The sequence below is a fragment of the Podarcis pityusensis genome (assembly GCF_964106645.2).
Source record: "Podarcis pityusensis genome assembly, chromosome: 13".
Classification (NCBI taxonomy): Eukaryota; Metazoa; Chordata; class Lepidosauria; order Squamata; family Lacertidae; genus Podarcis; species Podarcis pityusensis.
In genome coordinates this window covers 18,284,160-18,312,114 of record NC_138038.1, presented here as the reverse complement: position 1 = coordinate 18,312,114, position 27,955 = coordinate 18,284,160, and the positions used below count along the sequence as shown (strand labels likewise).

Sequence of the window (27,955 nt, the reverse complement as noted above, 5' to 3'; positions counted from 1 at the left end):
TGATGCCCTAAAGCAGAGGTTAGGAAGGCTATATGGGAAGAAACAGAGACAAGGTTCCAGCTCTGCTTCTATTAAACAGATCCAAAGTCCCACTTCAGCTATTCTTAATATTTTCAATATAAGCTCCAAGTCCAAATGCAATATATGTATTTGAATCCTAACTGCTATAAAGCAAAACAACAATAGGAGAGGGCTATTTCCTTCATGTCCTGGTTGGACATTGTAGGAAACAGCATGCTAGGCTAGGTGGACCTTTGGTCTGATCCTGCATAGCTCTTCTTATGTTCTTAAGTGACATACAGTGGTACCTCGAGTTACAGACACTTCAGGTTACAAACGCTTCAGGTTACAGACTCTGCTAACCCAGAAATAGTACCTCGGGTTAAGAACTTTGCTTCAGGATGAGAACAGAAATCGTGCTCCGGCAGCACGGCAGCAGGAGGCCCCATTAGCTAAAGTGGTGCTTCAGGTTAAGAACAGTTTCAGGTTAAGAACGGACCTCCAGAACGAATTAAGTTCTTAACCCGAGGTACCACTGTACAAGCATTTGGATCATGCAGATAACTACCGTATTTTTTGCTCTATAAGACTCACTTTTTCCCTCCTAAAAAGTAAGGGGAAATGTGTGTGGGTCTTATGGAGCGAATGCAGGCTGCACAGCTATCCCAGAATCCAGAACAGCAAGAGGGATTGCTGCTTTCACTGCGTAGCGATCCCTCTTGCTGTTCTGGCTTCTGAGATTCAGAATATATTTTTTTTCTTGTTTTCCTCCTCCAAAAACTAGATGCGTCTTGTGGTCTGGTGCGTCTTATAGAGCGAAAAATACGGTATTTTGCAAGAAAAAGACCTTGTGCTTGTTTGGGGAGTGAGGATGGCATATAGACTATACAATACTAAGACCAAAGGAGTCTGCCATGGTGCAGTAGCCCAGTAGATTAAGAGGCTTACAATAAAAACCAGCAATATCAAGTTCCAGTTCCTGAGAGATATTATCGTTACTTCTCCTCTGTTCTTACCCACATACAGGTGCTGAAGTGCTGCACAACGCCATCTTTTTCTTTTGCCTCAGGCAGCAAAATATATTGGGCCAGTCCGGACCACCAACTCACTTGCTAGAGGCAGAGAGTGGGCAACCAACCAGTTGCTGCTCCTCATAGCCACCGCTGTTCAACTGCTCACCTCCTTTAGGCCAGAGGGAGAGGGAAAGCAGTGAGCAGGAAGAGATGCTGCAGGCCTATGGGACTCACAGGGGTCCCCTGCTAGGGTGTGGGGCTTAGCAGGTAACAGACTGCGCTCACCCTGGCTCCTGAGATGTTTGCACCCCTGATCATCTCTTTTCTGCCTACCCAAGTCATCTCACCCACCTTGATCTAGTGTCTCAGTTACCTTCTGCCACATTCCTATCTTCCTTCCATTGTCTTTGGGTGTCTTGCTAAAATATGCTGGTGACTGCTGTGAAGATGAATGAAGGGGGTGGGATACCTAACAAACTACAGTTCCCATGATTCTTTGGGAGAAGCCAGGACTGCTTAAAGCGGTATCATACTACAGTCGTACCTTGGATCCTAAACGCCTTTTGAGTCGAACGTTTTGGCTCCCAAACACCACAAAGCTGGAAGTGAGCGCTCTGGTTTGCAAACGTTCTTTGGAAACCGAACATCCGACGTGACTTCCATGGCTTCCGATTGGCTACAGGAGCTTCCTGCAGCCAATCGGAAGCCGCATTTTGGTTTCTGAACGTTTTGGAAGTCGAACGGACTTCCGGAACAGATTCTGTTCAACTTCCAAGGTACCACTGTATAGTGCATATGTTTCCAAACTTGGGTCCCTCCTCTCCCCTGCTGCTATAGCTATAAATTGCTTAAGTGTGGGGCTGACAAGGAAACACTCGCTCCAATAAAATAGATAGCATTAGTGGACAGACCGGTTTTACAGTTGCATTGCATTATTTGTGTCACAAGAAGTTCACCCAATTGATTTTGGATGCAGTCAGAGCACATTTCCCGTATGGGCATAATTAATTTCATTCAGACTGGGCCTTGAGGCTGCACATAAGCTTTTCAGGGTAGGAACAAGTACATCCTCTTTGTACAGAGGGCCAGCCAACATTGTGGTCGACAAGCAACATTTAATTTGGACGTCCACATTGCTCATCCTTTGAGGAGATCTCAAAGGACAGATGGGAAAAGTGATTACTAAAGACTTCTCTCATCCCACAAGGAAAAATGGAGGAATTGTTTCCAAAATGAGTGGTGCCAGTACTTGAAGCCTGCCTAGAATTCAGATCCTCTGCCAGGGTAGCCTGTACTGCCCCCTAGTTCCAGATCTGGGGAGTACTAGTTGTGGGAGAAAGGCACTTTGCACGGTTGCAGAGACACATTTTATCATTATAGCAATTGTTGCTTTATGTGTTCTAGGGGTTAGTCCTGGCCCTTAAAAGCCAGTTTCAGCTCAGGATCACATATAATCCCACAACTGGGGAGAACGTTTGGTGACTCTCCATAAAAAGGGAACAGCCAATGTCCCAAGACTGCCTGAAAGATATATCCTTTGACCTAGAAACTCAGACTTCTATCCCTGACTTTGTAAGGGATGCTAATTGTTTTAATGAAACAGCTGCACTCTGAACATGCACAAAGGCACACTTCAGTAAAACCTCATGTAGAGAGGCTTGAGCCCTGAGTATTAAAAACAAGTTCCAAAAATTATCCTGTGATTTAATTTAATCCCTACATCTGGGTTATAGAAGTATGCAGAGTTTGAGAAACAGCCTGGCTTACCTAACACACTTTTTTTCCCTTAGCTGAATTTCTGTAGGCAAAGCATGCAGCTCTGCTACTGTGTTATGGCTTCCCCTCAGCAGAGAGCAATGTGCTCTGCGCATGCTCAGAGGCACTCTGCCAAAAACACAACATATACCTTAACATTTAAGAGCAAAAACTATTGAGCTGGAAATCCTCAGCTCAAACCACAGGTCACCTAAGCACCTTCTCTTATCTTTCGGCACTTGCCTCCTTTCCCCCAGTCTGTAATACATGATAATTACACTGGTCTTCCTTACAGGAGCATTGCAAGGGTTATTAAGATAAATATATGCAAAATATTCTGAGCACTGAGGCATGGGGGAAGCACTACAGAAATATTAGGCGCATTACTATCACTTGTTGTTGGAGAGCCTCCCTTAGTGTTAATTAGATTCAGAGCCTGCATGCACCACCAGCAGAAAACTATTCTATAACTATGAAAACAGGCAACTTCCAATTTCAGGCTGCTCCTAGTAGCCACTTTTCAACGGCAGAAAAATACAGGCCTGGACAACCCGTTTTAACACCGGTGCTGAGCAACCCCCCTTGTTTGTTACATAAGAGAGCAAGTGCGTGTCAGGGGGACATGGTAGCGGAAGAAAGAAAGAAAGAAAGAAAGAAAGAAAGAAAGAAAGAAAGAAAGAAAGAAAGAAAATAACAGGGCTCCGCAGCAGCGACAAAAAAAGTGGCATTCCCGTTGATGCAGCTTTCACAAGGCAGGAAAGGGGCTTACTCTCAGCTAGGCCAGAAGCAGACATAAATGTGGCGTTGCTATGGAGACCGTCAAGACTGCCATCTTGCACCTCCCGGCATTTGTTGATAGCTTTTTAATATGGCCTTTACAAAGCTGATTCAAAGAGAAAGTCGGCGTGCAGCGCCTCTGCTACACGTCATGCCAAAGGAGTTGTACTTCGTTCATTTTTGTAACGTTCTTAAGCAGCACAGGGGACATAACTTGTCCTTCCCCTCTCCCCCGTTTTGTTCTCCTAGGTTAGGATGAGAGAGGCAGGGACCGGCCCAACGTTTGCCCAGTGATGTTTGCGTCTCCTTGATTCTAGTCCAACATCTTAACCGCTACCCCACACTGGTCGAGCCACAACCCACCTCCTCACATTTGTGAGAAGACTGGCAGGAAGTATTTTGAGCTGCGCCTCCCTCTCTGGATATTAAGCTCATAACAGGGCCACTAAAGTGATTTGTTTAATAAAGGTAAAGGTAAAGGGACCCCTGACCATTAGGTCCAGTCATGACTGACTCTGGGGTTGCGGTGCTCATCTCGCTTTATTGGCCGAGGGAGCCGGCGTTTGTCCGCAGACAGCTTCCGGGTCATGTGGCCAGCATGACTAAGCCACTTCTGGCAAACCAGAGCAGCACACAGAAACACTGTTTACCTTCCCGCTGGAGCGGTACCTATTTATCTACTTGCACTTTGTGCTTTCGAACTGCTAGGTTGGCAGGAGCAGGGACCGAACAACGGGAGCTCACCCAGTCACGGGGATTCGAACTGCCAACCTTTTGATTGGCAAGTCCTAGGCTCTGTGGTTTAACCCACAGCGCCACCTGCATCCCTGATTTGTTTAATGGAAGACCCTTAATATGAAAAGGATGCATGGATTCTTCCACAAAATGCTTTTTTTATATATATAGGCATTTTTGCATAATATGGAACACACGTGTTGGAATTGTCTTGCGGTGTTAATGTGGAAATCAAAAGCAAGATAAGCAGGGAATATGCAAATCTGAGCTGAAAGCAGTCTTGACACATCAGCAGAATATGTGTGACCGGGGCTGAAATGACCCAGAAAGCATTATATAATGCTCCAGCCAATCAGACCAAGACAGGGAAGTTCTATCATTTCGGGGATTTTTCTCTGCTAGCTGGGCAGCCGAGACCTGGTCCCATAGGGCTCAGTAACGCATCTTTATATCTCTGAGGATGTCAAAGTTCCCCAACTATAAAATGGAATGTTGTTAACGACACTCACTAATGACAGCACCAAAGAAGCCAGTTTTTATATTGCAATTTTTAGCAGCAATTTCGTCATTTTTTTTCTTCAAATGTTTCCTCCATGCGAGTTTGGAACTTGCTTTAAAAAATATTTTTCAGCAGGTTATTTTTATTAGGTATGTATTATGTTTTATAACTGTACCCAGTATGAGCAGGTAATAACTTAGGTTATGAGGTTCTGATCATAGGTTATGAGGTCAGCTGATCAGCCATTAGAGTAACCCCCTCTAAACTTTGGAAGGTATCATTCACCCGACGTCATTATTACATCAGATGACCGACAAGTCCTGCCCACCTGTCCAAGCTGGCATGCAGGGGTGGTAGATTTTGGGATTCTGCCCACAATCTACATTGTGGGCAGGGTTTCCCAAACTTGGGTCTCAAGCTGGTTTGGGACTACAATTCTCATCATCCCTGACACTGGTCCTGCTAGTTAGGGATGATGGGAGTTGTAGTCCAAAAACAGCTAGAGACCCAAGTTTGGAAAACCCTGATCTAGATCCAGTTCTCCCTTGATTTACAAGATCAGCTGGGATTAGACTACCGTCATACCTCGGGTTACAGATGCTTCAGGTTGCGTTTTTTTCAGGTTGCGAAGCACCGAAACCCGGAAGGACCAGAACAGGTTACTTCTGGGTTTCGGTGGTCGCTCATGTGCAGAAGCGCTAAATCGCAACCCGCGAGTGCACAGACGCGCAAATGCTGTGGGTTGCGAACATGCATCCCGCACGGATCATGTTCGCAACCCAAGCGTCCACTGTACTGTAAAAGTAACTGCAAAGGCAATTCTCACATAATGATGAGTCAGACTTCCTGGCTTTTCACGGTTTATCAGGAGCAAGCGAGTGTAGTAGTGTGTGCCAACTGACCACTCTTCCCCTGGTGCACGTGAGATAAACTTGGAAGCCTTGGCTTCCCATTATGTGCAAACCAAGAATTATGGTTTGTTGCTCTCTAGCATGCCAACAACAAACCATGGCTTCTGTTTACTTTGAAGATTACAGCTTATTGGGAAGCAACAGAACAACACAATCCCTGATTCAGAAGTTAACGGGAAGCCAAGGCTCCCTGGTTTGCTCATCTCATTCGTGTCAGGGGAGGGGAGAAGCGAGAACAGTTGCTCGGTGGCACAAGCATGTTGCTTGTTGCTCACAACAGCATGATAAACCAGAAAATCTAGCTTGTGAACATGTCCAATGATGCTGTGAATTTGACCAATGTCTTGCCTTTTACTGGGAGTTCTCCTAACTTCCTACCGTACTCACAATTGCCTTGATTGTTGAAATTGCTTCTGCATTTGAGTCTGGCAGCCTGTCTACATGGGTCCCTGAAGCTGGGCAGACCAGACAGACAGTTAGGCTCTATTCTCTGCTGGCTATAAATGCCTTTGCTCCATGATGGCTATAAATGCATTTGCTCCATGATGGGTGGACTCGTTGTTCAAGAGCTTAAGATCAGCCTTGTTGGATAAGACCATTTTGTTCCCAGTAAATGACTGGTCAGCTGTAGGAAGCTGAACAAAGCAGGCAAGAGCAGTTTTCTCCCAAGAGAAACTTTGTCAGAGGCATGCACATCCCTCTGAATATGAAGGATTCGTTTAGCTATTATGACTACAGGACCTTGATGAATGAGCCAATCATGAATGTGCCACTCTAATCCTTTTCAAAATTAATTAGACCGGAACTGTATACAGTATTCTAAATACGGCTGCATTTTGATGCTTGCCGTTTCATTTTCAAACTCTTCTCTATTCATCCTCAGCACAGGGAAGTTCAACGGCACTGTCACAGCGCACAGATATTTTCAGCAAGTTTTCCAGCACAATCCTAAATGCGCCTTCATGGCTAGTTGCAAGCAGTTCAGAGTCAACCAGCTAATGTGCGCTTAGGAAATTTTATTTAATTTTTGTTGTTGTTGTTCAGACACCAAAATGCAAAACAGATGAACCTAAACAAGCTGACTCTGTATGGCTGACTGGTGATTTAATTTAGCTGCTGCACTGTCTCTTACAATTTTGTTGTGGTGTTCAACTTGTTTTTAAGATGTTGTAAGTCACCTTGAGCGCTATGTTTTTAGCAGAAAGGCAAAATATCAGTGGTTCTAATAACAGAAGCTCCCGGGGAAAGGGGAGCATTTGCTCATCTCTGCAAGGAGTTGAGAGGCGAGGACAACTATGTTCATGTATGTGTACTGCATTATATCATGATGTGCATGGCGTCACAGGTATAAATTTGTTACTATAACGTTATGCAAGTGTCCGCTGTCAGGGGCTGCTCCAGATACATAGATAATGCATGCATTATACGTTGTAAAGTGGTACCCTGGTTCTCAAATGCCTTGGTTCCCAAACACCGAAAACTTGGAAGCAAGTGTTCTGGTTTTCAAACATTTTTCAGAAGCCGAACATCCGATGAGGCTGTCAACTATTGTTTCTGGGGCGCCTGCACCAATCAGAAGCTGCGCCTTGGTTTTTGAATATTTCGGAAGTCAAATGGACTGCTGGAATGGATTAAGTTTGGCACTTTTGTTTTTGCTATTTATTTTGCGTTTTTGTTTTTGATGCTTTTTCGGTTCATTTGTGTTTATGACCGTGTGGAACCCAGTTCAGATACTGATTGACTGTGTGACTGCAAAAATGGATAAAATGGATAAAAGCCCCCCCATCCAAACAATGTGCAGGTAAGAAAAAATAATAATTTCAATTTTTATCATCTACAATACTGTATTATTTATTTTATAGTACAGTACATTGATTATTGCTTTCAGTTTATGGATCAATGGTCTCGTTAGATAGTAAAACTCATGTTAAATTGCTGTTTTAGGGGTTGTTTTTAAAAGTCTGGAATGGATTAATCCGTTTTGCATTACTTTCTATGGAAAAGCGTGCCTTGGTTTTGGAACGCTTTGGTTTTGGAACGGACTTCCGGAATGGATTAAGTTTGAGAACCAAGGTACCACTGTAGTAGTGTTTCCTCTGGGACAAGAGATTTTTGTCGGTTCATAACATTCTCTCTTCCCAACATTCCACCACTGTCTAGAATCACTGAAGGAGGATTCACACAAGCAGCTTCCCAGTAGTTTATGACCAGTTATGCCCCTATTGCTGTTTGATACACACTTGACCAGCAAGGGATTGCTGTTACAATTACTCCTAGAAGAGACGCACAAGCTAGTCACCAAGTAGAATATCGGTTGCACAACATATTTTGCAAGAACAGGACACCCACCAGATTTGGCTGTTGCCTTAGAAGAGTTTGGATTTGAAGAAGAGTTTGGATTTGATATCCCGCTTTATCACTACCCGAAGGAGTCTCAAAGCGGCTAACATTCTCCTTTCCCTTCCTCCCCCACAACAAACACTCTGTGAGGTGAGTGGGGCTGAGAGACTTCAAAGAAGTGTGACTGGCCCAAGGTCACCCAGCAGCTGCATGTGGAGGAGTAGGGAAGCGAACCCGGTTCCCCAGATTACAAGACTACCGCTCTTAACCACTACACCACACTGGCTCCCTCTTATGCTAAGAATGAAGTTCGCAGTGGCAGAATGGCAGTTGCACCAGTGGGCTGCCACAACCTGATAGAACTCTGCAAGCCTAACTTTCTGTCCTCCGGATCAGAAATAGTTGAACAGAGTAGCCTTTCTGCCTTCCGTATCATTGCACCACCCCTGATTATTGTGCAGGATTATTGGACAACCACTATTCAGAGCCTGGGGACAAAGCAGAGAGGAACTGCAGTAGCTACTCCTCACTGCAGTGGAAAGGCAGACAGCACAATGTGAATACCACTGCATAAAAAGACGGGTGCAGAAGCCCTTCTTAAGAAACAGAACCAAGATTGAGGATATGCAGATAGGGAGTTTGTAAAGTCCTCAGGAGTTATGTGGGACAAAGTAGCACATATGGCTGAGGTTCCCCCCCCCCCCCATTTCCAGGAAGGTTGGGTCACCAGATGATTTCTCAGCGGCCCAGGTCAACATCCATGTCTGAATTGTGGGAAGTCTGTTTCCACCTCATTTCAATCCTTGCAACATCAAGAATTTGGTGCCTGAGTTTGCTTTCTCTCCTCTTCTTGTAAGCTGCTGCAGGAGCATTTTTGGCAGAAGAGCAGGGTACAGTAGGCCAAAGTGTTCCATTTATTTCAAACGTGAGGGTGTCATACAGCAAAGAAGCCCTAAATACTGGCACTGGAGGCACCCCATGTCTTTAACATTCACTCTAAGCACAGTTGCAAAATCCCAGCAGGCAAATTCCATATGCCCCCCAAAAGCTATGAAGGGAACAGCACCACACCACTGCCCCACTCCTCCCATAACCCCTTGCCTTGCCTACCTGACTCATTCTTGGAGTTCATGTTGTCTGCGTTGGTAAGTGGCTCCTCAACGAAAGGTCAGGAAAGAGGAGGAAACAGCTGTTTAGAGAGCTGAGCTAGGCCTACAGGAGAGCACTCACGTAGGGGGTGGGGGCTGACAGCGGAGCTGGTCAGATGCCGTCCTGCCAACACTGCTGGGACATCTCTTGTGGCAAATGAGGAAATCCGTCTAGGGAACCCTAGGGCAAAAAGCAAAGCAAAGAACACCACATGTCAGTAAGAAGAGAAGGTGGCCAAGTAACAAGAGATGGCTGGCCAAGACCAAGCCGTTTTGCATTATGAGCAGCGTATAGAATCGGCCTACTATGACATAGCCAATTTCTGTTCCAATCAGCATTGTGTTTAGGCAGAGAAGCGATGGGAGAATAAAGTTGGCGCTACCCCACTCCAAGCTGTTCTGCTGTGGACCCCCAATGCCACAGTCAGTGTCCCTCTTTTTACACCTGCCATGGGAACCACCATACAGTATGAGGAAACATCATACCTGAATTGTCCAAGAGACCATGAGTTCATTAACACTTTGATCACATGCTGCACTTGTGAACTTTGTAATCTCCAGGCTATCTGCTCTGCATACGCCTAAGCTCTCTGTCATGAACTCACTAATCAGCTGAGACCACTCCCTAGGGCAATCAATGAATCCATCTGCAGCTTACAGCTCTACCATCAACCATTTTCCAGAACGTAGATAATTATTGTCGCCTTGCCTTGCACCACAGGTCTGAAGCTTGGCAACCTTAAAGCTGGAGAAGGTGAGGATGCAGAAGTCAAGGTACAAGGGGAGGATTCTGCAATGGTGCATAGGGTTAGTCAGTGAAATGGCAACAGACTGAATATGGGGGCAGCAACCCCCCGCCCCAAAAAAGGAGAGAATTTAAAGACCAAACAAACTCCGAAAACTTTGCACCTTGATAAATGTACAGTAACTGAGGATGTACAGTAACTGAGAAGAGGGAGGGAAGATTAACAGTTTTTCAACACTGTAGCCAGTATGTAAAGACTATTCAATTTGTTGCCATAAATAAAACACATGGACATGTAAAGCCCAAGATCATGAGGAAGAAGAAATATCAGGAAGGCAGAGGTGCAGGACTGGGTGAAGGACAAAAAGTCTGTAAAGTCAGGGATATGTGGCTTGCTACCATCATCATCATCTGTGTCAAGGATGGAGAACATCTGGCACTCTAGACCAGTGGTTCTCAACCTGTGGGCGCCCAGATGTTGTTGGACTACAACTCCCATCATCCCTGAGCTCTGGCCTTGCTAGCTAGGGGTGATGGGAGTTGTAGTTCAACAACATCTGGGGACCCAGAGGTTAAGAAAGGCTGCTCTAGACCATGGGTAGGCAAACCAAGGTCTGGGGGCCAGATCCGGCCCAATTGCCTTCTAAATCCAGTCCGGGAATCAGCATGTTTTTACATGAGTAGAATATGTCCTTTTATTTAAAATGCATCTCTGGGTTATTTGTAGGGCATAGGAATTCGTTCATATTTTTTTTCAAAATATAGTCCGGCCCCCCACAAGGTCTGAGGGACAGTGGACCGGCCCCCTGCTGAAAACGCTTGCTGACCCCTGCTCTAGACATTACTGAACTGCAATTCCCATCATCCCCAGCCAGCCTGGCCAATTGTCAGGAATGAGGGCGGGAGTTCTGCTGCATCATCTGGAGGGTCACAGTTTCCTCATCCATGATGATGGAGGAACTGAAAGCCATATGATTGGATGATTTCACCTGATCTCATTTCGTTTCATCGCTTATATCCTGCTTTTCCTTCCTAAGGGAAACCCAAGGTAGCTAACAGAAGGCGCAAAATATCAGAATGAAAACTAATGTAACAAAACATAGCATTTATATCAAAATATAAAACAAGCCAGAGCCAAATTCACGTCAAAGGCATATCAACAAATACAATGAATGTACTAAATCTCCTTAGAAAAATAATTCAGTAGAGTCTTCTTTCTGGCTTTAATGTCCTCACCCCCATATTCCCATACTTGGCGTCCTTGCGCAATAATAACCTCATCTCTGTGGTCTGATCCCATATCACTGAAGAGTGTATTTGAATAGTCTACCAGTCATACTGTTTAGGGAAGCTTTTAATGTTTGATGTATTGTGGTATTTTAATATTTTGTTGGAAGCCGCCCAGAGTGGCTGGGGAAGCCCAGCCAGATGGGTGGGGTATAAATAATAAATTATTATTATTATTATTATTATTATTATTATTATTTGAGAGATTCCAATTATATGTGTCTTTCCCACCCAACCGTCATCCTACTCCTTGTTCTGCCAGCTGCCACACCTTCTTCAGGTAACGGAGAGTTGTCCTCCTAATGCTCCCTCCAAGCTTCATTTCCAAGGACGATAGTTAAAATTTACTCGAGAGAGGAGATTGATTTCTGGTGCCTTCACAACCCATGTAGAGAAAATAAATAGGGGCTAAGAATTAAACCTTGAGCGACCCTGAAGTAGAGGAGGAAGATCCAACTCCAGTTCTCCTTTGGAGATGACAAGTCCAACTCTGGGCTTCACCAATTCAGAACGCAAAAAGTCTCTTGCCTGATTAAATACAGTGGTACCTCGGGTTAAGTACTTAATTTGTTCCGGAGGTCCGTACTTAACCTGAAACTGTTCTTAACCTGAAGAACCACTTTAGGTAATGGGGCCTCCTGCTGCGCCACCAGAGCACGATTTCTGTTCTCATCCTGAAGCAAAGTTCTTAACCTGAAGCACTATTTCTGGGTTAGCGGAGTCTGTAACCTGAAGCGTATGTAACCAGAGGTACCACTGTACTCCTCAGCACAGAAAACTGGCATGTCAAGGAGTGTTATTCTAGCTTATCTTCCTCTCCAACATGCTACTAGTTGTTTTCCAGGTCCACAAAAAGTTCTTAAAACAGAGAAGCATTCCAGCATATGAGCCCACACCTGCACTCCAAAGCTGAGCAGCCCTGGCATTGATCACCTTAGCATGGAGACCTTCAGCAAAAAATGCTAAATAAAAATGTCAGACAGGAGGGTCAACGGCGGGCTTTGGCTTCTTGTTAAGAATGAGGGAGATGGTAGTGTGTATGAATATGGGAATGGAAACAGAACAGGGAGGGACAAACTGTTGATCTGGTAGGTCAGTACCCTGCCTGAGGGAAGCCTGCAAGCCCGACATGAGTCCAATAGCCCTCAGCCCACCTGCAATTCCCAGCAACTGGAGGTAGAACAGTGAAAGTAGAATGTAGTCACTGTGGCTAGTAATCATTGGTGGCCTTGTCCTCTATGAATATGTCTAAAGCTCTTTTAAAGCCATCTAAGTTGTTGACCAGGGACGCGGGTGGCGCTGCGGGTTAAACCACAGAGCCTTCGACTTGCTGATCAGAAGGTCGGCGGTTTGAATCCCCATGACGGGGTGAGCTCCTGTTGCTCAGTCCCTGCTCCTGCCAACCTAGCAGTTTGAAAGCACGTCAAAGTGCAAGTAGATAAATAGGTACCACTCCGGCAGGAAGGTAAACAGTGTTTCCGTGCACTGCTCTGGTTCGCCAGAAGCAGCTTAGTCATGCTGGCCACATGAACCGGAAGCTGTACGGCAGCTCTCTCGGCCAATAAAGCGAGATGAGCGCCGCAACCCCAGAGTCGGCCACAACTGGACCTAATGTTCAGGGGTCCCTTTACTTTTAAGTTGTTGACCAATTCTGCCTCTGAGATTCAGCTTTACTGGATTTCCACAAGTTTTAGTGATGTAAGAGAACAAGAAAAACTTTTCTCATAAACTGATGTCACCGCTTCCTAGCCTTCTCACTAAACTATAAAGTCCCAAACACTGCAATCTTTCCTCTTAAAGAGAGTCACTCCATCCCATGATAATTTGGTTTCCCTTTTCTGAACTTCTCCAGCTCTACAATGTCCTTTTTGAGAGGTGACCAAAGCCTGCAAAAGGCAACATTGGTTTCTCACAGTGATTGGAGTCTAGTGGATTCCCTCTTGGACATGGAAGCTGGGGAAATTCCACATCATGCCAAGACCAAATTATACTGAAAATCCAAAGTGACCCGGAGTTCCATTGATCCTTGCATGTGTGAAAATGCAACCCAGGGCACTTTGTAAACAAAAAGGATTTAAGAAATATTGCAGTATGGGGAAGCAGCTCTTCACATCCCTGAAACCTCTACACCCAAGCAAACCTCATACATTTCCAACAGAATATATGTTAAGCCATTACTACAAATTTGGCACGATACGCACCTTCTGGGCTAAACAGTGGCGAAGTAAAGGGGTGAGAGATGGATAACTCTCCCCACTCTTGAATGCCGTTTCCCTCTCTACAACACAAATGCATGCAACAGAAGACAGATGGTCTTTCTGTTTTCCTTTAATGAAAAACCACTTTAGGAGAGAGTGATTGAGGGCCAAATCAGATGTGACATGAGAGATCTTCCATGTGCTGAATGGTTTGGCCCTGAAAGCAGAGAAGCAGGAGGAAGGGTCTATTCAGTGGGGGAAAGGATAGGCGAGGAAGAAGGCGAGTCTCTCCCTCCCTCAAATGTTTCATGGTCTTCTCAATCAGCCCTTCCCAAATCAGGGAGGGACAACAACTCAGAGAGCACCTGGCTTGAATGCAGAAGGTCCACAGGTTCAATCCCTGGCATCTCCAAGTAGCAAGTGCCCAAGATCCCGGAGAGCAAGCACGAGAAGACCAGTGTTTTCCAAACTTGGGTCTCCAACTGTTTTTGGACTACAATTCCCATCATCCCTGACCACAGGTCCTGCTAGCTAGGAATGGTGAGAGTTGTAGTCCCAAAACAGCTGGCGACCCAAGTTTGGGAAACCCTGTACTAGACAATACTGAGCTACATGGGAAAATAGCCTGACTTGATATAAGTCAGCTTCCTCTGCTTCACAAAACTTTTCATTGGGAAAAAAAGAACTGCCAGGCTACCATTATGTAGGGAACATGTAGCTCATCCCTGAGGTCCTCTTTAGCAGCAGCCTAATGACATTAATTTAGCCGAAGAGAATACAGCAGTTGCTTCTTCTGCCATAGGAAATTAAGAGTTTCACAATTCAGCTCTGACCCATGCTCGTCCTGGTGAGAGCAGTGGAGATTTATGCCTCAGTTGTCTCTTGACTTATCTGAATGAAGTTGGGACCAAGGGCTCGGAATCTGATCTGAGCTTTCTCTCTGCTGGGAGTATCAGAAATTGCTTCCTATGATCCCTATTCAATCAGGGCTGGCAGGTTGTTGGGAACTTTTTAAACTATAAGGAAAAAGCATTGAAATGGTGCCAGGTTTCCTTGGTGAGGGTATTCCTGGTTACTATTGCTCTGTATTTGTGTTGCAGTAACCGGCTTCAGAAGCAATGCTATTGGTCCGATCTGCCAATACGTGCTTGGCAGAACACACACCAAGCAACATGGGCCACAAATGCTTGCCAGTGACCACAACACTGATTGAGCAGGCAAGGGCAGGGCAGGGAAAAGGCAGGAGATCACCCCCATGGCTTTGGTGGTCCTAAGAAAGCAACAACATTCTTGCCACTGTCAAGTGTCTCTGAAAGTTCAGCCCAATGTCAAAGACACAAACCTAATCCTTTCATGACTCCATTTATCTGTATATTTAAAAATATTTCTACACCACTTGATTACAGCAGTGTTATATATAAGCTAGGTGCCAAATGGCTCCTTAAACCAGGGTTACAGTCGCCAAAACAGAATGTCTAGTTGCCATTTTGGCACCAGACGGCTCAAATGTCATATTTTTCAATATGACTTTCTTGGTTCCTGAAATTCATTCTGATTGTGCAGATAAAATATAACTGATATAATCCTAAAGGATGTGTTGTTAAGTGTGCGAAAACAGATCCAATGATCCCCAGGCATGCACACCTCCAGAGATGATGGAGACGTCAGGCACTATCCTGGCACTCTGGCATCTTCACTTGGTCACAAGTGGCCAATAGCCAGGTGCAAAATTAATTCTATTTCGATTTTCTGTCTTTTCAAGCTTGTTATATATATCTATATATCTATATTTGTAATTGTTTGATCTTTTTGTCATGGATTGTGTTTAATTCTTTCATTACTGCGGTTGTTTCTGTTAAAGAGTCAAACCTGCAACCAATGGGTGGAAGTTTGCATACCCAGAGGGTGATCAAACCAAGCTGCTGGTCAGTAAGCAGGCTGAGTTCTGTGAACAGGATGGGTGTTCAAGGCTCAGGGTTAGTCCTGATTTTCTCTCAGAATGTCTGTCTGATTCTGAGGAGGAAAGGGAGCCAGAGGCTGATCCCGGTGATAGGGACCAGGTCCAGGATCAGGGTTCAGGGCAGGTTTGGGCATCTCCAAAGGTTGTGAAAGGAGTGTCCAGGTGTGAGGCTTCATCTCCGGTTAGCGTAATGGAGAAAGCTCACAAACAGGGTGTCAAGTCAGAGGGGGAAGGATCTGACGGAGAAGACACAACTGCTGGCCCAAATGGGTCAGTAGGGTTTCAGGTCACAAGTGCGTGGAAAAGTGTCGCACAGTGTGATTCTGGGAGTGTTGAAGGGGTTCAACAGGTGCCTGGGAAAGATGCCGGGAAGTGGCATAAGGCAAAGGGGAAGGTGTTGAACTCAAAAAAGGTCTTGTCAGAATGGTTCGGCAAGAGGGGGTGTTGGGTTTGGAACTTAACAGGTTAAGAAGTTCCCATGATGCCTCAGCATTCTGACGTCAGCTTTCGAAGCTGGGAGGAGCTGGGAGGAGTTACGTTCTGTTCCTCTCTCGGTCTCTGAGGGAAGAGGTCGCAGTTTTGTCATGGCTGCGGTGAGCCCAGGAGATTCCTGGGGAATGTCGGAATAAAGAACTGTAAATAGACAAACCGGGCTCTGTGTGTTTGTCGGAAGCTAAGTGAAGCTACGTGACAGTTTTTCGCTGCTGTGTTCAACTCTGCTGAGGCGTGACTGGAGAGCTACTGGAGACGGAGCTGAGTGGCGCAGCTCGGAGGAAGCGCGCCGGGCATAAAGAGCTAATTGGGGACCGTAAATCAATTAGCGGGGTCACGCCAATAAATCAATTCCACAGTTTCTGTTAAAGAGTCAAACCTCATTTTACGTTCCATCAGTTTAGTTTCCATTGGAAGCATTGGTTCTTTCCAATTATTTTTAATCAGCTCCTTTATGGCTTCTTGCTCTGCTGCCAACGCTTCTCTTAAGATGTTGTTACCATTTTCTTTCTCCGAGGAAGGTGCCCCTTTTGAGGGTGGGCCATCTTGAATGCAGCCTGCATTACTGTCCTTGCTGAATTGAGCCTTCAGTCTTGGGGCAGGAAGAATTGAGTGAGGTCTTTTATTTTCAGCTTTTCTGAATCCTTGTGCATTCCCCTCACCTTTCTTCAAACGGCTTTTGCTCCAAGCAGTTTCTCTGGGCCTTGGAGTACAGGGGTTCTGAAACAATGCACTGAGTGAACTAAGAACAGGAAGTTTGAGTCTAGGCAGCAAGTAGATCGAAAAAGCCTCACCAGCTTGGATGGCAAAACTGGATGGATTTAACATTTATTTACAGTTAGTAGTGTGGTACGAGTTATACAAAAGTATTTACCTCACTCTTCACCCAAGTATCAGAAGAAAAGAAATGGAGGAGGGAGACCCTGGCAAAGCAGATAATTTGGGAAATGCCCATAGCTCAGAGATGGACCATGAAGGAGCAGTGTTAGAAACTCACGATATATAAGCTAGGTGCCAAACAGCTCCTTATGCCGAGGTTACAGCTGCAAAAACAGAATGTTTTAACCTTTAAAGCCTATACGGCCTAGGACCCTCGTACCTATGGGACCGCCTCTCCTGGTATGTCCCACAGAGGACCTTACGGTCTTCAAACAAAAACATCTTGGAGGTCCCGGGCAACAGAGAGGTTAGGCTTGCCTCGACCAGAGCCAGGGCTTTTTCAGCTGTGGCTCCGATCTGGTGGAACGCTCTGTCACAAGAGGCTAGGGCCCTGCGGGACTTGACATCTTTCCGCAGGGCCTGCAAGACAGAGCTGTTCCACCAGGCCTTTGGCCAGGGCACAGCCTGACCCCCTCCTCTGGCAATCCTCACAGAACTCTAGCCCAATGGTTGCCATTAATCTGATTTGAATTGATTTTATAATGAAATGATTTTAGAATGTTGTATCATTTTAATGTTGTTAGCCACTCAGAGCCTGGCTTCGGCTGGGGAGGGCGGGATATAAATAAAAATTTATTATTATTATTATTATTAATGTCTAGTTGCCGTTTTGGGGCAAGACAGCTCCAATGTCTTATTTTCCAAATGTTGGACTGACTGTGATTGATTCTCAGTTTAACATCCAGCTAGTTCAGATGACAACCTTGAGCTAGGTTAAGAGCTTTGAGAACTTAAAAGAAGAAAAGTCGCTTGATCCAAGGACAGTCCACATATATATTGGCCTGTTCCAAATTCTTTTCCTTAATGGCGACTGCTCCTTCTCAGGCTGCACAGAAAAATCATTTTGGTTCCAGATATTCATCCCGATTATGCAGATAAAATACAATTGACAGAATTCTAGAGGATGTGGTATTAGTGTGTGAAAACAGTGCAGATCCAATGATCTCCAGGCATGCACCTCCAGATGGTGGAGATGTTTCTGCGGTGAGGTGCCAAGATTGTGGGAATCACCCTTCACTAGGGTATAGGAAGGGCAGCAGGAACATCTCCTGCCTACCAACTGAGCATGTCAAGTCATATACCAAATCCAGATTGTGGAAGGCAGGTAAGGAAATATCTTGGTCAGAGCTCACATCTCTCTCTGAGAAATGTACACAGCTCTGGAGGCAAAAAGGTATTTCACCCAGAGTTTTAGTTTGGGGCAATTTTCATCCTAATCTCTGCAAGTAAAAGAGTTGAGCATTTGTTCTTCTGGAGTGTTGAGAAGGCAATTAAAAGCAAGATTTTGATATTTGAACAGGCAGCGAGAACCAAAGGGCTACTGGATCACAGGCATGGAAAATAACAAGTACACATCTTGTTGAAGGCTCAAAGCACTTCACACATTATCTTAGTAATCTTGTTCAACAGCTTTGTAACAGTCAGTATTGTTTTCCACATATTACAGATGGTCAGGCTGTGGGGGGGGGGGGGAGAGCCACTGAGGTTGAAAAATATTGATTTGCCTAAGGTTACCCAGAGAGTTCACGGTGAACCAGGTATTTCCTGCCCAACTGCTTACTCTCTTCACAACTGCACAACACAGTGAATGCAGGGCAAACTAGACACACCAATTCGCAGCAGAGGCACTCATATAGCCAAAACCACTGAATGCCACAGAGAGAACAAGGTGCCTGCAAAACAAGGAACTCCAGATGGCTCATATGAGAAGGCCAAAAGGACCCATGAACCCAAGAGGATCTCTCATCAGTTTGAACGGGGTGAAAATTTTGCCGAGGCACATTTTGCAAGGCAGGGTCTATAACTCAACCACTAAAACCAGATTCCAGGCAAGTGTTCCAGACGCAAAAGGCAAGAGCTACGCAGAGCTGAGGCGAGTCACATGCATCCCTCTATTACATTCTGCAGGCAACTCATGTCTGTCAGCTCCAGTCCAAACAAAACAGTCCTATACCTGAAAGAATAACATGGCAAAAGGCTAAGCAGGAGTTTGGCCTCAGGGATCAAGTTCCTGCTTGTTCCTTCTCAGCATAAATTCTCCCATGCTCCGCTTCCCCCCCAGAATCTTAAGTTAAGTGTTAGAAAGCAGCTGAACAGGCACAGTGGGAAACTATAACTGGAGCAAGGCATGGCATTAAATAGAGTTCAGAAAGCAGTGTGCAAAGTGGTTTGTAGAACTTTTTCGTCACATGGACGCAAAGACCATGTGATTGAAAGCTAGCAAATGTCACTTTTTAAAGGTTAAGGGAAGTCCAGTTGCATAGTGGACTAAGGACAAGTCATGCATGTAGCTTGTCCATTACAGTAATCTAATATCCAGCCTGCAAATACCTCTTTTTACCCTTATTATGCTAGAAGGGCATAATAACATTTTTTGGAAAAGAAACTAATTGCAGAGCCCTGCACTCTTTTAGCTCCCCCAGATGTACGGATGCTGCTTCAGGCTGAGGTACTCCTCTGCCACCCCACAATTCTGCTTGCACCCCCAGTATCAGAGTCTCCCTGTCAGATATATTATTTCCATTTCACTTAGGAGGCAGGCAGAACTTCTGGAAACTAGCTTCACTATCTGCACTCTGAATCTGTTATCACCAATTATTGCTGCTAAAAACACTTATCTTAAGCTGTGCATGGCATTTTCACAGACCAAACTTTTTGCGTTTCACTGCCATTTGGGCCCATTCTTCCTCTCCCTTCTCATGCACTGCACACATAAATGTATACACGCCTGCTAAGTGAGTTTAACACTTCCCACATCTGATCAAATGCACTCTAGTCCATCAAATTCTAATAGGTCTGTTTGGCGCCACAAGACACTACTGCTTTTGCTGCAACCAACAAAACACAGCACCCCTTCTGGAAGTTATCTGCTCCCCATTCATCAAGTCTCGCTGACTGACAATGTACAAGCACGCTGCAGCTGCAACCAGAGCCCGTATCCCATGCTCTATAGAAGCTTTGGCAAGATGATGTCAAGTAAGGATCCATTGTTAAAACAGCAAATACTACAATGGAGGGTTTTTTTATTTGTTCTTTAACAAAATATCACACATGTTCTCTCTCTCTCCCTATCTCTCTCTCTCTCACACACACACAACCAAGTTTAATAATTCTAGGTTATTCACAAGCAGAACCGCATCAATAAAAAAAAATTCTTTGCACACTCGATCTCCACATCACCAAGTCCTTGCTACTGCCACAAATGTCAGAGACCTGGCCCTGCCAGAGAACCCACCCCATCCTCAAACAGAGCAAGGGATGGTTATCTAACTAAATTTGTATATCAAGCCAAAATATGGGTCGGTGGGTTGATTTTATTTAATTTTAAAATCTTGATTGCTGTTGCTTTGGCAACCAAACTTAAGCTTCATAAGGCAGTTTAGGGCACAGAATAACACACACACATCTACAGGAGGAAAAGGGCTCTGAATACAGGAAAAGAAACCCACCAAGAAGCATAGGAGCCAACTCCTAGGGGCCAATAAAAATATTTGAGGGGACCCCCCCCAAAAAAAAAGTTGATGGGCATTGTCATTCAAATGGTGTGTGTAATCAATTATGTAGGACGGGGCTTACCTGAGCCCCCCAATATATTATTCAACTCAGCACTCCTGGCACCAAGACACTGGGAAAATGCACCATTTGATTTATTTTTGGCACGTGTGTGTATGTGTGTGAATACTGACACACACGATTAATCTGCGCCCTGCATCTTCAGACTTCACCCTCTTGTCTCCCAGATCCTCCATCTGAAAGGCCACCCTCCAACATTAAAAACAAAAAAGGAGATTGCTGAAAGATCCCACACAGGGTTGAAAAGTCTGCGATCGTTGCAGGCTTATAACTGTACTCCCCACGTAGATACAAAGACACACACACACATTCATACTTTTCAATGACAGAGCAAGAGGGAACGGGAGTGGCTTGCCGAGAAAACACCCCAACTCCACCCTGGACCGGGTGCCACACACATTTCTCATGGCTCCCTTGCCCAAGATCCGCTAGCCACCCGCAACACCCCCACACACACACACACATACAAGCACCCCACGCATCAGCCCCCGTCTGGCTGAGGCACTTTCCTCTCAGTCCCAACTTCAGCGGGGCGGGAAGAAGACCCTCAGCCGCAGCCCCACATAGTCCCCGAAGCGCCTCGCTCAGCCAGGCTTGCAGCGCCCCACAGCTTCTCCCGCCTGGCTCCCCACTGCAGCTCCCCACACCTTGCAAAACCTGCAGGGGCCCCCCGAGCGGAGGGAGGGAGGAAAGGCGCCGGGAGAAGCCCCTCCAAGCTCATACTGCTTGCTGATCCTTCCCTTTTACCTGCAAGAAGATCGGGAAAATGGCGCGCTGCTGCTGCTGCTGCTACTGCTGCTTTTCCTTGCAGATGTTCCTGCAGGATGGAAAGCTGCAATTACCGGGCCCAGCCTGCCCTGGGATGGATGTCTCTTTTCTCTTTCCCACCCCGCCACCCCTCCAAGGGAAACTAGAACCGGCTGTCCCGGCCACTGCAGCCCTTCATAACCACAGCCACCTCCTCCTTTTCCTCTTCTCCTCCATCTTTGCAGCTGGCTTCGCTCGCCCTGTGCGCCGCCGCCGCCGCCGCCGCCGCCAAACACTAACAACAACATTCGGTGACGTCATTCGCCGTCACGTGACGGGCCCACCGCTCTATAAATAGCCTTTGCTCTCCCTCGCTTGCTTAAGTCCGCGAGGGGCAAGGCCCAGCGGAGGGAGGGAAGGGAGGGCGGAGCGGCTCAGTCCTGCCTGGTGTTAAAGGGCCCGCAGGAACAAGGCAGGGAAAAGAAGAGCTGCTTTCCCCCCCCTCAGCAGCCTCCTGCTGCGTGGGGACCATAATAAGCGTGCCTTCCGGCAGTTTCAACACATGAAACGAAGGACATGCTGCAGGACCGGCCCAAGACATTTTGCCGCCTGAGGCGCCGCAGCTGGTGGAGCCGCTCCGCAGCATTTGAGAGCAGGCGGATTATATTGGGCACCTGAGGCAGTGGCGGATTTAGGGCGCCAAGCCAAGAGGGCACAAAATATAATTAATAATAATAGTACCACCGTATATTTTCCGTATACAGAGGAACCTCAGTTAATAATAATAATAATAATTATTATTATTATTTATTTATACCCCGCCCATCTGGCTGGGCTTCCGCAACCACTCTGGGCGCCTTCCAAAAAAAATATTAAAATACTGTAATACATCAAGCATTAAAAGCTTCCCTAAACAGGGCTGTCTTCAGATGTCTTCTAAAAGTGTGGTAGTTGTTGTTCTCTTTGACATCTGGTGGGAGGGCGTTGCACAGGGTGGGTGCCACTACCGAGAAGGCCCTCTGCCTGGTTCCCTGTAACTTGGCTTCTCGCATTGAGGGAACCGCCAGAAGGCCCTTGGCGCTGGACCTCAGTGTCCGGGTAGAACAGTGGGGGTGGAGACGCTCCTTCAGATATACTGGACCAAGGCCGTTTTTGAACTTAATCCATTCCAGAAGACCATTTGGCTTCTGAAAGGTTAGAAAACCGAGGATCAATGGGCTGGCTGCAAAGTCAGTGGGGGGGGAATGAAAAATGCAGTTCGGAAGCTGTTCAGCTTCTGAAAATCGTTTGAAAACCGGGGCAGTTAGTTCCAAGTTTTCAGTGTTTGGGAGCTGAAACGTTCCAAAATGGAGGTGTTTGGGAACCAAGGTTTGACTGTATAAGACACCCCCTATTTTTTTGAACCCAAAATTAATAAATCAATATTTTAAACATCAAACAGAACAACTTTGAGATTCTGTTGTGGGTGTCAGCCAGAGTTTAGGTTGCCATATTTCAAGAGTCAGAGCCCAAACCAGAGCCTAGGCTACCCACACCAGAGCCTGAACCCCTGTCCGTTTATAAGACAACCCCAAAATTTTGACTAAATTTTAAAAGCAAAAAACATCGTCCTATACACAGAAAAATAAGGTAATAATGACGACAGTGGTGCTTTTCTTCCAGTAAAAAAAGGCACCAGTACTTGGTACCCTTGAGTATCCCCTGAAAAAAAAGCACTGATAATACTAATGTATGAGGTACTATGGGAGAGGTAGTACCTCTGGTGGGGGACACATTGTGCTATTTCCATTGTAGTTTCTCCACCTTTGGTCTCCACCCGGCACTCGGCTCTCCCCTGTGACTCCTAGAAGCTGTCAGCATGCGACAGCCGCTACACCCCGAGAACGGCTTCAACCCTCTGTTGAAGCAAAGGACTTCCCCTGCATGTGAAGGCAGGTTCTGGCAGATTTAGCCATCAAGACCAATAGTGGGTCCAACAATCAAGAAGGTGGTTTCTGCACATAGTGTAAAGGGGAGTTAGGGGTAAGTGGGGCTCATCAACCTGGGAAGGGAGCCCATATAGGAGAAGGAAAACTCTGGTTCTAAACCTTTGCTGCCTTGCGGGATTGTTTCGGCAGAAGAACATGCTAAGGAGTTGTTGGCATCCGTCTGTCTCAAGAGACAATGGAGTGCACCTCTGCGTTAGTAGCACCAAAGTGACTTTCCTGGGGTGCAAGCCTAGGTGGTGTGTATGGAGGTCCTGGGCTGCCCAGAAAACAATACCCCCCTGCCTCTTGGCTTGTTGATGCGGTCCAAAGGAAAGCAGAGCAAGACGGTGGCCGGAAGGAGGCATACAAGACTCCTCCAACCATATTAGGGTCTCCACACTGGATTTGTGTAGGGTTTACTCCTTAGTCTTATCTTCTCCCGAAGACGTCCCACAAGGCAGCAAAGGTTTAGGGTTAGAGATGAGCTACCTTCTCAGGTCGACAAGCCCTATCTGCCCCTCACTTCCCTCTACTACACTTATTTTACTGTTCTTAGAACATGTGTTTCAGTGTTTTATTCTGTTTTTACTGTGTATACCGCTTCAATGCACCTTATGCCATGAAACAGTCTATAAATTTGAAGGAGGAAGAATACCAGTATGTCAACACTGTAGCATTTCTGGAATTTTAAAATGCCAGGCAGTTCCCAGGCCCATGGCTGGCATAATTGGTTTTTTTTTTCTAGCCTTTGCACAAGGATGGCAAATGCCAACACCAGCCCGCCATTATCACACATAGCTTGACTTCCATCGCAAAGAGTGTGTTTGTTCTTTAAAGTTAAAAATACAATGGGGGGGGGGGGGACAGTGGTTGTATAGTGTTGGACCACCCATTCAAAATACACCCAGCAACTAGTTTAAGAGATGAAAGGTGATACAGGGCCTTAATGACAATGCACAAATTTACGCCCAGAAGTCCTAAGGAGGGAGACAAGTTATGAAGAATGGCAACTTGACCACCGACAGCTTAACGTAATTTTACCAAGACGTTCTCAAAAGGCAAAATGGAGAGACAGTGATTTATCAGGAACAGGTACCAGAAAGTAGGAACATTGGAAACTGATGCATACTGAATCAGATCACTGGACCATCTACCTCAGCATTGGCTAGCAGCTCTCTAGGGTTTGAGGCAGGCAACATTCATAACCTTACTTGGACACTCAAGAGCAGGGGAGGCAACCTAAGGCCTGTGGGCTGGATGCGGCCCAATCACCACCTCAATCTGGCCCGCGGACGGTCCGGGAATCAGCGTGTTATAACATGAGTAGAATGTGTCCTTTTATTTAAAATGCACCTCTGGGTTAGTTGTGGGGCATAGGAATTCGTTCATTATTTCCCCCAAAAAAATATAGTCTGGCCTTCTACATGGTCTGAGGGACAGTGGACCAGCCCACAACTGAAAAAGTTTACTGACCGCTGCTCAAGAGCATAAAAGATACCTGCAGTTATACAGTGGTACCTCGGGTTACAGATGCTTCAGGTTACCCAGACCCAGAAATAATACCTCGGGTTAAGAACTTTGCTTCAGGATGAGAACAGAAATTGTGTGGTGGCGCAGCAGCAGCAGTAGCAGCGGGAGGCCCCATTAGCTAAAGTGGTACCTCAGGTTAAGAACAGTTTCAGGTTAAGAACGGACCTCCAGAACAAATTAAGTTCTTAACCCGAGGTATCACTGTATTGTGTATTAATGCAACACTGGAGTCATAGGCTGGAACAGCCAAGGGAAAGAGAGTTGTGGAATCAATTGTTGCTGGATTGTGTGTGTGTATGGCTGTGATTACACACACATAATTTATGCTCAGTCAGAAGAGCATGAGACTCTTAATCTCAGGGTCATGGGTTTGAGTCCCACATTGGGCAAGAGATTCCTGCAATGCAGGGGGTTGGACTAGATGACCCTTGTGGTCCTTTCCAACTCTACAGTTCTGTGATTCTATTAACGGGAAGCACATTGCACTGCCTGACCCACCCCCCAAAAATGTGGTTTTAAAATTGATACTCCATTTTTTTGAATTTGGGGATTTCACATCCCTACCCAAGGCTCCCACTTGACCTAACCCAAAGCAGTTGAGGGAGTGGGGAGCAAATCTATCAGTGGTATGCCAGTTTCTCACATATAACTTTTCATAGCTTGCACAGGCTTTAAAAGATTACCGTACAAGAAGCTGGCCAGGGTGTGTTAAAACTTGAAGGCTACTGCCCTATACTGTTCAACAGGACTTTACCAAAGTGGGGCACTTTTGAGTTAACTAACGTAGGAACAAGTTGTAAAGCAGCTTGGGCCAGAAGATTATCTAAATTTTCAAAAACAGCTACTGAGCCAAGGCATCCCCCTGCAAATCATAATCTTTAGAACATACTGTGCTTCAGATAAACCAGTAAAGGTATTTCCTTGTCAAATGAATGATTGGAAACACATTCAAAAATCACTGAATACATACAGTGACCAAATGTTAGGGCCCCCCCATCTGCACTGTACCTTTAAAGCAGTATGATTCCACTTTAAAAAGCCAAGGCTTACCCCCAAAGAATCCTGGGAACTGTAGTTGTTTGCTGAGAACTGTTTGGAGACCACCCCTAATTCCCCTCAGAGAGTTACAATTCCCCGTTTCCTGAGAAAAGGGGTTGATTATTAAACAACCCTGGAAATTTTAGCTGTGCAAAGGGGATAGAGGGTCTTATAACAACCTAACAACAAACTACAGTTCCCAGGATTCTTTGTTGGGAAAGCCATGGCTGTTTGCAGCGGTGTGATACCGCTTTAAATGTACAGTGCCTAAGACTCCTATTTTCAGGCACAAATTTTGAATTACATAGGCACACCCCTGTGTTAATGCTATCCCAAAGCAAGTAGTTATCCTCCTAGGGGCTTGCCTATGGGTGTGTTTTACAGGTAGCAAATAGCTTTAATTTTCCATGTAGTTAAGACTTGCTGTGAAGTGTGGGAATTAAACACCTAGTTACTCATCAGACAGAGTTCAGAACTAGAGAGACGAATTGCAGATTATAAAGCCCTCTGCAGGCACTTACATAATAGCTGAATTATGTTGTCCTCCTCCTTCTTCTCTACCCCAATCCAATGCAGAGGTCAACACACCCAAGGCCCATGAAAACCAGTGGACTAGCACTCCTCAACTCTGCATCGGACCAGGCCATTTAAAAAGTCATCTATTACTTTCATGCTCGTGAGCGTGCTCTGCGTCAACCAAGTTTGGTATGAGAATGGCAAAAAGAATTGTGTTAAAGAAGAAATACAGAGGTCAGCCACTAAACAGAAAAAAAAGAGTGTATAGCATAGCAGAAGCAGTGCAAGGTGAACTAAGAATTGTACCAAAGGTGACAGAAGGAAAATACGAGCTCATAATTTTAAAGGTGTGTAGAAAAGATGCCTGCCTTTGCACATATGTCTTGTTCTGCATGGAGAAACAATTAAAATGTACAAGGAGAAAACCATAAATGGTGCACATACACATTTTAAAGGGCCAGGTCGTCTGTTTCAGGCAATACAGATGTAGGCCTAATTCTGTCCCAATGTTTCTCCCATACAAATTGCAGAGAAAGCTGGCAATTCAAGCACACAGGAACCATTCACATTATATTGACATTTGAAGTGCTCTTTTTGCCTCCAAATTCGATATGAATTGGTCTGGAGTAGAGATTGAAAACTCGCAATTCCCACAACCGCTCTAACAGTCAATACCTGTTTATTGTTCTTTTACAGTAGAATTGGGTTTGGGTAGATCCTGTCTTCAGTGCCTGAATGTATGAAGGCAGGAATATATGGATAAACACTGTTCAAAAAAGAATATGCTGATATGCTTAGACTAAAGGAGTAAAGTGGAAAATAAAGCATCAATAAGTGATGTTATAAAGAGATTAAAATTTAAAACCTAAAAGATTGCAATGTTTGTACCGAATTTAAAATATATGGAAGCCGAGGTGTGGTGGAGGGAAGCCGTGGGGTGTGGTGAGGGGAAGTCACGAGGGTGGGAAGGATATTTGTGTAAATAGCAGTTTATTTTTGTGTGTCTATATATTTTATTTTTTCTTTCTGTATCATCAAAACTTTAATTAAAAAAATTTAAAAAGAAGAAAAAAGAAGGCAGAACGAAGATAAAATGGACGACAACAAAACACTAATAATAAAATGTTGGGACACGCTGTTGTTTCTGTTCATTTCCTTTGTGGAAGCCCCTTCAAATTTCTGATCGCATTCCTGTCAAATACAAAATCCTTTTCAATTCCTGCATTTCAGAAAACAAGAGAGAGAAAGCGCAGAATGTACAATTATGTACAGAGAGCATCCTTTCACCACTGAGTGACAGCAGCTGGACACACCACTATCATCTTTTGTATTTGGTTTTGCAGGGCATTTTACATCCCAACCTTTCATTAATCACTTTCCAATAATTAAATTCTGCATCTACATCTGCTGCAGACGCACCATTTCAGACTGTGTGTGTATGTCTCACATTTTTTAATGTTTCCCATGGTGAACAATTCCTTGCAAATAAAAGTAACATCCCAGTAGTGATGTATGGAAGTAAGAGCTGGACCATAAAGGCGGCTGATCGCCAAAGAATTGATGCTTTTGAATTATGGTGCTGAAGGAGACTCTTGAGAGTCCCATGGACTGCAAGAAGATCAAACCTATCCATTCTGAAGGAAATCAGCCCTGAGTGCTCACTGGAAGGACAGATCCTGAAGCTGAGGCTCCAATACTTTGGCCACCTCATGAGAAGAAAAGACTCCCTGGAAAAGACCCTGATGTTTGGAAAAATTGAGGGCACATGGAGAAGGGGACGACAGA

The 27,955-nt window shown here is 45.3% G+C and overlaps 1 protein-coding gene and 1 long non-coding RNA gene across 4 annotated transcripts in view; one reads left to right on the top strand and one right to left on the bottom strand.

Annotated features, from left to right (window-relative positions):
* HDAC5 (histone deacetylase 5) overlaps positions 1–21,269 on the bottom strand; it is a 119,884-nt gene extending 98,615 nt beyond the window's left edge. Inside the window, exons 1-2 of one of the 2 annotated variants that reach the window (XM_080979270.1) lie at positions 21,120–21,269; positions 9,141–9,359 (exon numbers count right to left, since the gene is read on the bottom strand). In XM_080979270.1, coding sequence (XP_080835396.1) covers positions 9,141–9,162 — 22 coding nt within the window. In that variant the 5' untranslated portion in view covers positions 9,163–9,359; positions 21,120–21,269. Of the gene's footprint in view, positions 1–3,537; positions 3,578–9,140; positions 9,360–21,119 lie in introns of those variants that run through there. The other variant, XM_080979269.1, reaches the window with a different exon arrangement.
* Positions 21,270–22,831: 1,562 nt separating this feature from the next.
* On the top strand, positions 22,832–27,041 carry LOC308462182. Of its 2 annotated transcripts, none has more exons than XR_013979051.1 (2): positions 22,832–23,085; positions 26,231–27,041. It is a non-coding gene; the product is annotated as an uncharacterized lncRNA (long non-coding RNA). The 2 variants fall into 2 exon arrangements; XR_013979052.1 differs by lacking the exon at positions 22,832–23,085 and adding an exon at positions 23,150–24,178.
* Positions 27,042–27,955: the final 914 nt, after the last annotated feature.